Raw genomic sequence first — 14,343 nt, forward strand, 5'->3', positions numbered from 1 at the left:
TTCAAGATGTGTTGCTCATGTCTATTCCACAGTAGGTGTGCGTGCTCACCACATGCACGTGTCAGAAGTTTTTCCCCTAGCAGTATCCATAGGGGAGCGCCCCTAGCAACCCCTGGAGTGGCGCCTCTATGGTGCGGTATAAGGGGCGCTGCATGCTCCCCCCACCCTCAGTTCCTTCTTGCCAGACAACTCTGACAGAGGGGAAGGAGGGCGGGATGTGGAATAGACATGAGCAACACATCTCAAACAATACCAGTTACGGAAAAGGTAACCGTCTTTTCTTCTTCGAGTGATTGCTCATGTGCATTCCACAGTAGGTGATTCCGAGCTACATCTGTTGGACGTGGGTAGGAGCTCACAAACTCTCGGGATGGAGCACAGATCTGCCGAACCCAGTGTCTTCCCTGGTCTGGGAGATGATCGCATAATGCGAGATGAACGTGTGAACTGAAGACCATGTGGCAACCCTGCAAATGTCCTGAATGGGGACATGGGCTAAAAAGGCAGCCGACGAGGCCTGCGCCCTAGTTGTGTCCCCTCACAATCGACTGTGGGGGAATTCCAGCCAAATCGTAACAGGTATGGATGTACAATGTGATCCAGTTGGAGAGCTGCTGAGTGGATGTCGGCCGACCCCTCATGCATTCGGACGAGGCGATGAACAGCTGCAAAGACTTTCTGAATGGCTTAGTCCATTCCAGGTAAAATGCCAGAGACCGTCTCACATCCAGCGTGTGGAGGCGGCGCTCCTCACTGGATGCATGGGGCTTGGGGCAGAGGACCAGCAGGAAAATGTCCTGACCCATGTGGTAGGTGGAGACCACCTTGGGAGGAATGAAGGATGTGGGCGGAGCTGGACCTTATCCTTATGGAACACCATGTATGGGGGATCGGAGGTCAGGGCTTTGAGTTCTGAGACCAGTCTAGCTGACGTGATCATCACCAGGAAGGCCACCTTCCACGAGAGGTGTGACCAGGAGCATGTAGCTAATGGCTCAAGGGGGGACCCGTCAACCAGGATGGCACCAAGTTCAGGTCCCACTGCGGGACTGGGGGCCTAACAAAGGGGAAGAGATGATCCAATCCTTAGGGAACTGGCCAGTCATAGCATGGGAGAATACCGTGTGCCCTTGCATCGGCGGGTGAAAGGCTGATATGGCTGCCAAGTGCACCCTGATGGACGAGGGTGCCAGGCCTTGGGCTCCAAGGTGAAGGAGATAGTCTAAAATGAGCTGGATCAAGGCAGCCACAGGGGAAACACCCCACTCAGCCGCCCATCGGGAAAACCAAGACCACTTTGCCAAGTAGGCTTGGTGTGTGGAGGGTGGCCTGCTTTCCAAGAGGATGCGCTGAACCCCTTCCGAGCACGTCCTTTCCTCCTGGCCTAACCATTGAGCAGCCACGCTGTGAGGTGGAGTGCCACTAGGTTGGGATGGAGAAGAGGGCACTGGTCCTGGGAGAGCAGGTCTGGGTGGGATGGCAACAGCCACAGTGGGGAGACTGCCAGGCTCGTGAAGGTCTTGTACCAATGTTGCCTGGACCGCACCGGGGCAATCAGGAGGACCCTGGTTCTGTCCATCTTTATCTTCTCCAGAACCTTGCCGATCAGCGGGATTGGGGGGAAGGCATAGAGAAGCTGGCCTGATCAGGATAGGAGGAAGGCATCAGAGATAGCGCCCACTCCCACCCCTCGCCTGGAACAGAACCAGGGACACAGGCGGTCCTGCTAAGTTGTGAACAGGTCCACCTGGGGAGTTCCCCATTCTTGGAAAAGTCTGTGCACCACCTCTGGGTGTAGAGACCACTCGTGCTGAAAGGAGAAGTCTCAGGTCAGACGATCTGCCCGTGAATTCCGGGCATCCAGTAGGTGGTAGGCCTGTAGGCAAATGTCTGTTGATGTAAAACATCGAGGCCGTGTTGTCCGTGAGGACTCTGACCACCCTGCCTTCCAGGTGCGAGCGGAAGGCCACGCACGCCAGCCGGACTGCCCTGAGCTCCTTGATGTTTATATGCAGGGCAAGGTCCTGTGCAGACTACAGACCTTGGGTCTGAACGTCCCCCACATGGGCTCCCCACCCCAGGTCTGAGGTGTTGGACATCAGCTCCACTGACAGGGGCCTGCCCCTGAATGGGACCCCACAGAGCATGTTCTCTGGGAGGACCACCGTTGTAGGGAGGTGATGACCAGCTCAGGCACAATGAGGACCTTGTCCATCCTGTCTCTTGCCTGGGAGAGCACTGAGGCCAACAAGAGCTGGAGGGGCCTCATCCTGAGTCTGGCATGGCGAACCATGTGACCCAGGAGCTGGAGACACACACTGGCTGTCGTCACATGAAACTTTGTGACTGTGTCGACGAGCCCTTTCAAGGTCTCGAATCTGTCCGGTGGGAGGTAGGCCCTAGCTAATGTCGCATCCAGGACTGCCCCGATAAACTCTATGCACTGTACCGGGACTAACGTGGACTTGGTGTCGTTCACCCACAGGCCCAGGGTGGCGCACATGGAAAGGAGGAGCGCCGCGTGATCCCGCACCTGTGATCGGGAGCTGCCCTTGACCGGCCAGTCATCCAGATGGGAGAAGATTTGGACCCCAGAACGTCTGAGGTAGGTTGCCACCACAGACATGCACTTTGTGAATACCCTGGGAGCAGTGGATAGGCCAAACGGGAGGACCATAAAATTGGTAGTGCTTCAGCTCAACTGTGAAACAGAGGAAGTGCCTGTGCTCCTCAAATATATGAATGTGGAAGTATGTGTCCTGCAGGTCGATGTCAGCGTACCAATCCCCAGATCCAGGGAGGGGATGATGGAGGCCAGAGAGACCATGCAAAACTTGAGCTTTACCTTGTACTAGTTCAGGCCTCGCAGGTCCAAGATGGGCCTGAGTCCCCCTTTGGGATAAGGAAATAGTCGGAGTAGTACCCCTTGCGTTTGAACTCCACTGGCCCCACTTCCACTGCTCCTGTCAAGGAGCCACCACACCTCCTGCTCTAGCAGGGCTTCTTGATAGGGGTTCCCAGGAGGCACGGGGGCTGAGGGTGGTTGGGCAGGGTAGAGGTAAACTGGAGAGTGTAGCCCCGGGAGATGGTGTTGAGGAACCAATGGTCCAAAGTCAGCTGCGACCATTCCAGGAGAAAAGCACACAACCGGTTGGAGAAGGGAAGCTTTATTGTATCCCTGATGTGAACTGGTAGGTTGCCCCCAGGCGTCCTGTCAAAACTGGCGTTTCCCCACCGGTTTACCCTTGGAAGACCCAGCCTGGGGGACAGACCAGGACTGCCTCTGCGGGTGTTTCTTATAGTCCCATGACTTTTTATAAGAGGGCTTGTATTTAGAGTGGGTGGCCTGGGTGGGAGCCTGCTGCGGCTTAAACTTGGGCCTAGCCAGAGCCGGGACATAGAGGCCAAGTGTCTTAAGCATAGTGCAGGAATCTTTGAGACCGTGCAGTTTCATGTCCGTCTGTTGCACAAACAGGGCCTTGCCATTCAACGGGAGATCCTGAAAGGAGTTCTGCACCTCACTGGACAGCCCAGGCGGCAGGAGCCACGACGCCCTTCTCATGGGCACCATGGAGGCCATGGACCTTGCAGCAGTCTCTGCAGCATCTGACGCTGCCTGCCCCGGCAGCTGCTGTACTCTCCTCCACAAGAGCTCTGAACTCCTTCCTGTCATGCTCCTGGAGGGAGTCCTCGAATTTGGGTAGAGGGCCCCACAAATTGAACTCATACTGATCCAGGAGAGCCTGATAGTTTGCCACCTTTAACTGGAAACTCGAGGATGAATAAACCTTTCTCCCAAATAAGTCCAGCCTTCTTGAGTCTTTATTTTGCAGAGTAGGGGCTAGTTGGCCCTGCCTCTCCCTGTGGTTGACTGACTCGACCACCAGGGAGTTGGGGGCAGGGTGGGTGTACAGGTATTCATGCCCCTTGGAAGGCACAAAGTACTTCCGTTCTGCCTTCTTACAGATTGGGGGAAAGGAAGATGGGGTTTGCCACAGGGCATTTGAAATGTTCGTGCAGTGGAAGGGCCACCCTGCCCGGTACCGAGGCCGATCGGACGTTGAAGAGGGAGTCCGAGGGTTCCTCCACCTCCTTGGCCTGAAGGTTGAGGCTTGATGCCACCCTTTTCAATAGTTTCTGGTAGGCTTTAGAGTCCTCCTGCGGAACAGAGGGAGGAGGGGCAGTAAACGCCTCATCAGGGGACGGTGAGGATACAGGCACGGTACTCTGCGTACCGACTGGTACCAGAGGTCCCACCACTTGGTTGCCTTCCGCACACAGAACCGAAGATGCACGTCCCACCAACTCCTTTCTAGGGGGCTGGGAAAAGGAGGCTGACAGTCTTTCTGAGGCTCTGGCCACTGAGTGAGCCCCCACCAGGGGCTGTGTCGGGGTTCATGGGGCCCATTGGTACCACGGTGCAGGCCAAGGAGCCTGGTGCCATGACACGTGCTGTGGCACTGGCAGAACAGGCTGTTCAGCCTGACTAGCCTGTCCCATCGACTGACAGCTACGAAGGGAGGCTGGGCTGACATATGATCTGATACTGTCCCTGGACCAGGGGGAGTGGTGGCGTCGGGAACGGTGCCAACCACAAGACCGTGATCCCGACATGAAGGAACGGTACCACCGGTAGCAGCTGCTCCACGATCAGCTCCAGAGGGTGGATCTGGGATGACAAGGTGCCAGTGACTGACGTCTGGGACTGCGGGAGCAGTGCTGCAGAAGGGTCCTGAAGCGAGACAACGAACGGGAATGGCGTCAACGACTGTAACGCAATGGGCTGTGGTAGCCTCTTGGAGACGAGGACCTTCAGTGCCGTCTGTCTCATTCTCAACAGGGCCCGCTCCCTTCGCGAGGTCTGTGGTCCCTGGAGGCGGAACGGTGCCTGGAACCCATCAGCTGGAACCCAGCCAGACAACCTGGTGGGGGTCAACAGTGACCGGTGTGGACTACGCACAGGACAGTCACTGAGCAGCGAATGATGTCGGGAACATTCCCTCAATCACAAACGGTACCGACCAGGAGGCGACTGCAGCGATTCAAGCGATGGCTTGCCTCTGGACTGGGGAGCCAACGGTGGCGGTGCCCCTGGTACTGGCAGAGACACAACGTCCTGGGCCATTTGCAGGGCCTCCGGCATGGAGGGCACCCGGACATCTGGGGAAGCCCATGCTGACTGGGCCGGGCTACTCCACTCAACCTGAGTCGGAGGCCTGGAGGCTGACGGGGACTGAACTGCCCAATGTGGGTCTAGTCTCTCCCCCGGTCTTGCTCCGGTGCCTCAGCGGAGAAGACCTCTTCTTAGCCTTCTTGGCATGCCCCGCAGACAGGGAGTGGTGCCGACTGGTGGAAGGCACCGAAGGGTCATCACACACTGATGCCGCTCTACCCGGTGGCGACTCGGAGCGGTGCATCGGAGTCAGGGTCAAGGCCGACTTCATCAGAATGGCTCGGAGCCAAATGTCTCTTTCTTTCTTGGTCCAAGGCTTGAAAGATCTGCAAATCTTGCAGCGATCACTAAGATGGGTTTCCCCCAGGCTGCATAAACAGTCTGCATGCGGGTCACTCACTGGCATCGGCCACCTGCAAATGTCGCACGACTTAAAAGCCCGGGGCACGCCCCGACCCGGGCTCGGTAAACTAAACTAATACTAATCTAAACTACTTCAACTACTGGTACTGCTACTATGAACGAACAAGAGTTCTAGAGGAAATCTGCAGACAAGCTGGAGCAGAGCAGTTCCAATGCACCTTTACTGGCGGCAAAAAGGAACTGATGGGGGGCGGGGGAGCGCGAGTACCCCTTATACCGCGCCACAGAGGCGCCACTCTAGGGGGCGCTAGGGGCGCTCCCCTACGGGTACTGCTAGGGGAAAAACTTCCGGCATTGGTGTACGTGGCAAGCACACACACCTACTGTGGAATAGACATGAGCAATCACTCGAAGAAGAAGAATAATGAGAGTACCAAGGACTCCTGAGTGGTAAATGGTTCACTAACTTTGTGCTGGAGTTCTCTGCAAGCAGAGGGAAAAAAATTAACACCTCGGTCTTGCAGAAATCTTGGAGATCTAGAACTGCTGGTGTTCACCCTCTCAAATTGGGCTAAGATATTTCTTTATAAAATTTATAGTCACAGTCATTACTGTAAAGTTACTCATTTCTGATTACTAGGTAGATTTAAATGGATATGTTCACATGTAATCTGTGCTGAGCTGGTATTACTATGAGAATCATGTTTCGCATTCCCTGACTATTTTGAGTTTAAGATCCCAATGTTGCAAATTCACCAATATTTTATTCTTTATTTCTTGTAGTTTTACACAGTTCCATTAATACAATCCACAGAAAATCATTCTAAGAGTGAAACTGTAGAAAAAATTCACATAATTCATTTGAAGATATAAAAACCCTTGAAATTTTCAGAGCTTAAATTTAGGCACTTCAGGTTTTAAAGTGACAATACTGAAAAGTAAGCCATCGTATATCTGCTCAGGAAATGTAAGGCTATATATTTGTGTTTCAAAATACTTATACCTAAACAAGACAGGCCAACTAAACAAGCCTTTTGGATATGATAAATACTGCATTTCCTGAAAACAGTTCTTTGTTACAAGAGTAAATCTGCCAACCCTGCAGGATTCTCCTGGATTCCCCAGGAATTAAAGATTAATCTTTAATTAAAGATTATGTCATGCGATGAAGCCTTCAGGAATCCATCCAACCAAAATTGGCAACCCTATATAAGAGGCTGGCTCTGTGCCTTTAAAACTGCATTTCTCTCAACACGCCTTTCCTGCACAGCTCTAGACAGCCTAGATGACAGAACATTCAGAATGATTATTGCTCCTGCCCCCACCTCCCCCACAGTGCTTCCTGGAGCGGCGCAGGGCCGGGGCCAGCATGCAAAGAGCCTGCCCTGGCCCCGGTGCATGCTGCTGCCACCCCGGAGCCACTTTAGGTAAGCGGCACTGGGCTGGAGCCCGAACCCCTCCTACACCCTGCCCCCAACACCCTGCCTGCACCTAGCCCCCCAACTCCCTGCCCTGAGCCCCCTTGTACACCCCGCACCCCTCCTGCACCCCAACCCCTTGCCTTGAGCCCCCTCCCACACCCTGCACTCCCTCCCGCACCCCAACCCCCTGCCCTGCATACAATTTCCCCATCCAGATGTGGCCTTCGACCCAAAAAGTTTGCCCACCCCTGGCCTAGATGTTCCTACTTTCCTTTCCTTACACTTTATAGATCAGGCTTGTACACATCATAAAAAGTGAGCATCCCAGGCACAAATTCTACCAGCCCATCAAACACTGAACAAAACAAACGCTGAACCTAATGATACTCTGTCTGCCAAAAAAAAATATTGCCCTCGGAGTGAGTAAAGAAATAGAATTTTGCAAGGCTATTACATACACACACACACGTTTCCTCTGTCATTTTGCTCTTCTGGCAATTTCATGCTTGCTTTTTAACCACATGCATGCATGTGGAATTACTGATAGTTGCTGATGACAGGTGTGTCATTTATGGACTTGGCCTTTTCTATAGCACACCATTTTGTTTAATTAAGAGCACTGCAGTATTTACAGCAGAGTCCTGGCAACACAGTTAAATGTGCAAGTGGGCAAGAGTTACCTTCCAAGCCAACTAAAGACTGGGTTGATGCCTAACCAGCATAGCCACCATCACGTGCTGATACGACTTGAGCCCAACAAGAATATTTTATCTTTCTGTGCAAGGTATGAAGCTACTCAGCACAACAGCTTGTGCAGGACAGCAAGCTGTGTTTAGGCCTCAATACTGGCAGGAGTATTGGACTGCTTGGGATAGCAGAAGAGTTATGTAATACCAGCACAAATACATTGTTAGGAGTAAGGTGCAAGGGCAATGATAGTAAAAGGAATACTGTTTCTCCAGCTTACAAATACTGCCAGGGCTTTCTGACTTCCAGTTATGTCATTTAACTTCACATAGTAAAGCTGCAGCCCTTTCAGCCATTTGTTTCAAACATTAGTGTGTGTCTCTTCATTAGTGAATGATCTTGCAATACATTTAGAGTCTATTATTCAGAAGTCTTGTTGTAATACTATTAGACTGCACTATATAAAAAGATTCAGGGATAATCTTCTCTAGACAGCTTGATGCAGCATTTAATGGTGTTAAGTGTGCTTAATTTGTTCAAAGAGGGTTCTATATGGCTTGTACTGTAATCATGGACAGTAAATACAGGCAAGTCTTATCTTAGGCGGGGGTTCCGTTCCGCGGTTATTGCGTAAAGCGAAAACCGCATATAGTCAAAATTATATCCCCAAGCCCTTTAAATTCCGCCCACAGCTCCGGCGGCTGGGTGGCATTTAAAAGGTTCCCCCGGGCTCCCTGCCTCCCTTTGAATGCCCCCCCCCCGGCCCGGCTGCCGGAGCTGTGGGTGGGATTTAAAGGGCTCCGCCGGGCTTCCCGCCGCGGTGGGGATCCCGGAGGAGCCCTTTGAATCCCGCCCACAGCTTTGGCAGCCGGGCTGGGGCTGGCATTTAAAGGGCCCGGAGCTCCACGGTGGCTGGAGCCTTGGGCCCTTTAGTTGGCCACAGGGGCTACCAGCCACCTCTGCAGCTGGGAGCCCCCGGGTGATTTAAAGGCCCTGGGACTCCCAGCCACAGCTGCTGCCCCAGGACATTTAAATCTTGAGGCCACGCCCCCCACTCCAGCTGTTTGCGTAAAGTTGAAATCACGCATGTTAAATGCGTGTAAGTTGCGAGGGACCTGTACTGCTTTAGCTGGAAAGTTGTGAGTTTTTAAATGATGTTATTTAGTACAGTGGTTAACACTCACCACTCAAAATCAAGTTTGATATAACTGATGGGGATGGGACCTGCAGAGTATACTGGCTTTATAGAGGAGCTGCATGATTCACCCCCCAGTGGGCATTAAAGGTTTAACTGTTAGCAGAACCAATGCACTTCTGCTCCATGTGGGAAGACAAGGCGAAAGGGATATGAAGAGATTGAGAAGATGCTTCCTGCAGCCAAACATGCAAGGGAGTTTGACACAGACATAGACCTTGCATAGAAGCGTAGGCGCTGTTGGAGCTCTATTGCCTATGGAAAAAATGATTCTTCCCTTACCCTATCCTCACAGATTTTTCTAGTGTGCAGCCTGGTTACTCTGGGATTTGGCCCTTAAATCAGGAATTAACAAGTGGAAACAGACTTTAGCTATTTTCTCTCCAACACCATGTCTGCACTTTAGGAAGGTTCTTGTCCCAAAAGCTATGGCCAGTTCTGGTGATATTACTCAAATACTTTTCTTCTCCTGCACAATCTCCTAAGGCTATGTCCACACAGCAAAGAAAAACCCATGACTGGCCCATGCCAGCTGACTTGGGCTCACGGGGCTCAGGCTGCAGGGCTGTTCCTTTGCTGCGTAGACCTCGGAGTTCCCAAGCTCTGGAACCCTCTCACCTTGCAGGTACTGTCCCAGACTCCTCTGCCAAAGAAACAGAACTGAGTTACTTGTGCTATGCTCAGTGCATAGTTGTCATCATTTCAAATAAAGTCAAAACAAGTTAATATAAACTTGGGGTTGTGGCTGCGAGGCCCTCATTCATCCAAAGGTTAGATGCACATGCTGATGAATTTTAAGTTATTCTTTCTCTGATTTAACTATAAATGCAGAGTAAACTGCAATTTAACAAACTACTCAAAACCCCATCCCTTTCCCACAACAGTACAAAGATGTAGGATGTCCCCTGCTAACTACAATAAAAGCAGCAAACACTCCCACTACTCTATGATGTGTAGATGTCTCTTGGAGCTTATTTATTTACTTTTCTCACTTATTCTCTAGCTCACTCTATCTATTTATATTCCATTCTTTTCTCTCACTTGTATATTGTTGTCATCTTTTCTCTTCCATTGAAAGGGAGCAGGAGATTAAACTGGGAGGTTTAAAATATTATCCAAGAGACGAATCAGTCATTTTCTATTTACTTATTATTTTGACCTTTTTGAAAACTGTAGGGGGTAATGTTAAGGTTGGTGGTGGTAAAAGCCAGGTGGTGCAAGCAAATGATTAATGATTATGTAACTGTGGGGAATCAGATGGAATCCTAAACTGTTTGTCTCCAGACATATCCATTAGAACTGCATGGGGCCTAGAATTTCCATCTCCTGGAAAATTTTGCATTTCCAAAAAATGTTTCTTTCTGAATCAGAAAAAGTTGGATATGCAATATTTTTCTTGGGAGGGACATTTAAAAAAAAACATTTCAGAAGAACCAACATGGAATTTTTCAACATTTTCTGGTCCCAGCTCTCCAGGCTCTGAAGTGTGGGATCACAATTCCCAAGTTCTAAGCCAGGCTGGCTGCCAGGGAAGCAGGAAGCCTGGGTTGGCAAGAAACCAGGCACATCAGGCAAAATGTGTCAATTCCATTGAATCAGCATTTTCTGACAGAAAACTCTTCTGTTGGAAAATTTTCAACCAGCTCTAGTACTAATATTAGAGATTTTTGAAGAGATGTAGAACATTATGTAAATAATTTGAGGCTTTTAACTGGACTCCATTAACACACTTTCAATGTTAACGATTTTTTCAAAAGTCTTTTGGTCACACATATGGTTTTCAGCGAGATCCTGTTTTTCACCGAATTTTCAAATTGGTTTGAGTGGGGAAGAAGGAACATAGTTAGGTGACTTGCTCCAGGATCCTCAGACAGTCTGATGGCCCAGATTACGATTTAAGGCCTTTCTAGCTAGCTCCCAGTCCTTTGTTCTAACCACCTTACCAAGAGCTTTTGTTTAGATCAAGGGTTTAATGCTCCCACATTGTGTGTGTGATTGGTTTCAAAAGAACGTTGAAAACAAAATTCAAACAGCTACAACAGCTGTATCATATTAAAATTTTCTACTATGGTTTTAATAAAACTTCTCCCTTATGAAAGAGAGCTGCCAACTAGTCTTCATACCATATATATGGAAAAAATGATTCTTAAAACAAAAATATTCCTTGTTCAGTATTTAAGTCTTGTGTGTAATACAAAATGTGTAAGTTACAACATCAGAAAAATTCAGGGCATAGAAGAATATCAAACCCTTTTGATTTTTCCCTACACTCCCAAACAGCGTGGACATTTAAAAATAAAAAATCTGTGGACTGGAGAATCATTTCTGTTAAACACACAAACACACACCAACCATCCTAGTTTCTTTGCCAAATTCTCATCTCCATACAGGACAGCTGGTTGAGAGTTCTAGGAAGAACCAAAAGCAAGGGTGTGGTTGTACATGCATATAAGAGTCTTTCTCCACATTAGGCTTTGGATTCAATGATACAAGGCTTTTCCCCCTTCCAAGTGCAGTCTCCTTTTGGGCTGAAACAAAAAAGTCTTGGCTAAGGACTTGAGTTTTCTCCCCGTTTCATAGAGCTGCCAACATACTGATGATGCTCAGTAAATAACTGAGTTTAGATTAAATTCTTAGGAACAGAAAGAATATCTTACTTGTATGGGAAATACTATGCACACCTCTGGCTTTAAATAAATTTTGTATTTAGCATAAACTAAAACTGTTACCTTTGGGTTTCTTTTTGCTTTTCCAGTTCTACCGTCTTCCTCTCTTGCTCCTTCTGTTTCAACCTCTCAACTTCTAAGTTCTTTTGCTTCTGAAGCTGCTGCTTGTTATGTATCTCTCTCAGCTCCTACAGCAATAAATAAATATATTGCATGTAATAATGTACTACTCTCATTGTTAAGGACCCAGAACCTTCTCAAATATTATTACCAAATTTTTGAAAATCAAGTAACTGGCAACAGGTCAGACATCTTTACATATTGCCATGATTTAGCCCTCAAAGTGATAATGCTGACATTTTATTGTCTACATCATAGATTCTTTAGTCTCCATTCCTTGCTATAGTAATTGGATTTTTCATTAAGTTAAAGAACCTCATCTGAATTCAGTTATATAAGCGAGGTTATATAAACATGAAATTTTGTCTCTGATATGTAGGACCACAAATGTGTAAAATGCCATATTAGAATTGTCATTCAATATATGGAGAACTGTTATTTCCTTCATTCATAATCAACATTGATTTAAAAAGTGAACCAGGCAGCAAGAACACATCTTTACAAAAGGCTGGAAGTCTCTGCTCAGACTTTTAATATTTACAATTTATCTGGCAGTTATCTAAAGTATGGCTCACAGAGCTTTCCAAACATTTATTCTCTCTCCACTTTTAGTCATATTCCCAAAGGTGATAAAGAGTTCAAAGAGACTGACTTGTTTCTTAAATGCTGCTGTAAATGGCTAAAGGATTTTCTTCATAAATAAATAATCTTTATCTTGATGATGGCCTTATTTTTAATAAATAAGTTATTAGCAGCTTTGTTATATAAATTTGTCAGATTTCTTACCTACTCATGATAATTTTTTAAAAATTAACTCCTGAATTGTTCTTACAAATATTGGCAACTATTTTCCACTGTATATGTTTCAGTTTGAAATTCATAGGTATATCATTGCCATATGAACTGCTGAAGCATTTTCAAGATTATTTTCTCTCCAAGAAATGGAATATTTTCAGCAGTGTCTTCAGAGCTGAATTTAGGCACTAAAACAGATAGGTTTGGCAGAATTTTATTTTTATTTTTATTTTAAAATAATTTTGACTGATAACACTGACATTTATTTTTAAGGGTTTTTTTAATTTTTATCAATTTAAATTTTCCCACTTGAGGGAAATTATAGGGAGTTCAAACAATTTAATGACAGTAGACACAGATTCAAAAAGTTTTGTTAAAACAAAAAATTGTATATTTTGACTCGTGACGGTGATAAAGTAAATTCCCTTACTTTAAACTCAAATTCCCAAGCAGCATTTTTCTTTCTTTGCTCATCTGTAAATTGTGATCATCAATGGAAATATTTATTTCAGTGGTTGGTGTGTGTACAGTGAAATCAATATTTACCAATAAGATCTAACCCTTTCAAGCCTAGAAAGAGGAATATTAATTTGCACAAATTTGATGATTTGGGTGAAGAGAACTGCTTGAAGTGTTTGGGTGGCAATGAATGAATGCAGCGTGTTTAAAATAATAAAATGTCAACACTAACATGAATAGAAATTATATTATGAACATCTTTGTATAACACCTAACTTTGGGGTCTGATCGTCTTGTCAGTGTTTCTTTAACTAGTTGTACGAACTGGGAATGTCTTTATCCAAAACATTTGAGAATTGTCTCTTCCCTTCAAAATTAGTCGCACATTTTTAAATAACCACTTCCAGTTTATGAAGAAAAATCTACTGTAGTCTTCAAATATATAAAAATAAGCATAAACTATTCAGCTTCTATGGCAGGGAAATCTGAACTTTATACGTATACTAATATTTTCCATGTCTTAGTGAAACATATTGAAACTTGCACCAGACCAGACAGGTTTATATTTCTTATACACTTACAGGTTTATCCTTTATCACTTCGGACTGAAACATGTGCTCTCCCAGGTATTATTCATATACTGGGCCACATAATCTTTGCTTTAGTCAGAATTTCACAAACTAAGTTTTTTCCAAATCTTTCACGTAAGGTGTTTAATTTTCTCACATTTGGACCTTGCATATTAACAGAACTAGAAAGTGTATAAAAACAGCAAAAATGAGAGCTGAACTCTGACAAGTCAGAAGCGATTCGGCAAGCAGCAACAGAAAAGAAAATGAGCAGGTCACTTTGCAATATCATTAGTGACTTCTCACCTACAGTTTAAAAACACAAATAAATGTGTTAGTCATTCATTAATTTTCCATGCCTTTTTAAGTCTGCAAATAACAGTTTTTGATTGAAAACACCTGTATGCCACTGAAACAAGTACATACATTAATCCAACACTGCAAATCACTCAGCACAGCAGGCTGGGCTAGATTTTAGAAGAGGTATGAAAATAACTATATTGTGATAAACAGTAGCAAGTGTCATCTGCAAGATGCTACAAAGCTCATGATATATCTGTGTAACTAAGAAAAAAGTTAAAATGAATATGACCTGGCTCTCAGTTTAATTTAATTTATTTCTTATCCTCAAATATTACAACTTTAATAGAAACAGAACCCACAGAGTAAAAGTGGACAGTTTGGGCAAAACAATACTGTGCGGATGCTATTATTTAGAAATAAAGTGGGCCAAAATTCTGAATGTTTGATTTGCTGGAATTTTCGACATTTCAAAAACTTTCCCACAAGATGAGGATTCCATAAAATTTTCATTACAGAAACAGACACCCGGTGTTTTTGAAACAAAATATGCCCCCCAAGACCCAGAAGATGCAGAATGAAATTGGCATGATTT

At 46.4% G+C, this 14,343-nt stretch overlaps 1 protein-coding gene across 6 annotated transcripts in view; it reads right to left on the reverse strand.

Annotated features, from left to right (window-relative positions):
* Window positions 1–14,343, reverse strand: part of ITSN1 (intersectin 1) — a 200,795-nt gene that overhangs the window by 83,258 nt on the left and 103,194 nt on the right. For all 6 annotated transcript variants that reach the window (XM_039503267.1, XM_039503244.1, XM_039503261.1 and 3 more), the window contains one exon: window positions 11,569–11,693. In XM_039503267.1, coding sequence (XP_039359201.1) covers window positions 11,569–11,693 — 125 coding nt within the window. The remainder of the gene's footprint in view (window positions 1–11,568; window positions 11,694–14,343) is intronic.

This window comes from Mauremys reevesii, linkage group 1, assembly GCF_016161935.1.
Source record: "Mauremys reevesii isolate NIE-2019 linkage group 1, ASM1616193v1, whole genome shotgun sequence".
Classification (NCBI taxonomy): Eukaryota; Metazoa; Chordata; order Testudines; family Geoemydidae; genus Mauremys; species Mauremys reevesii.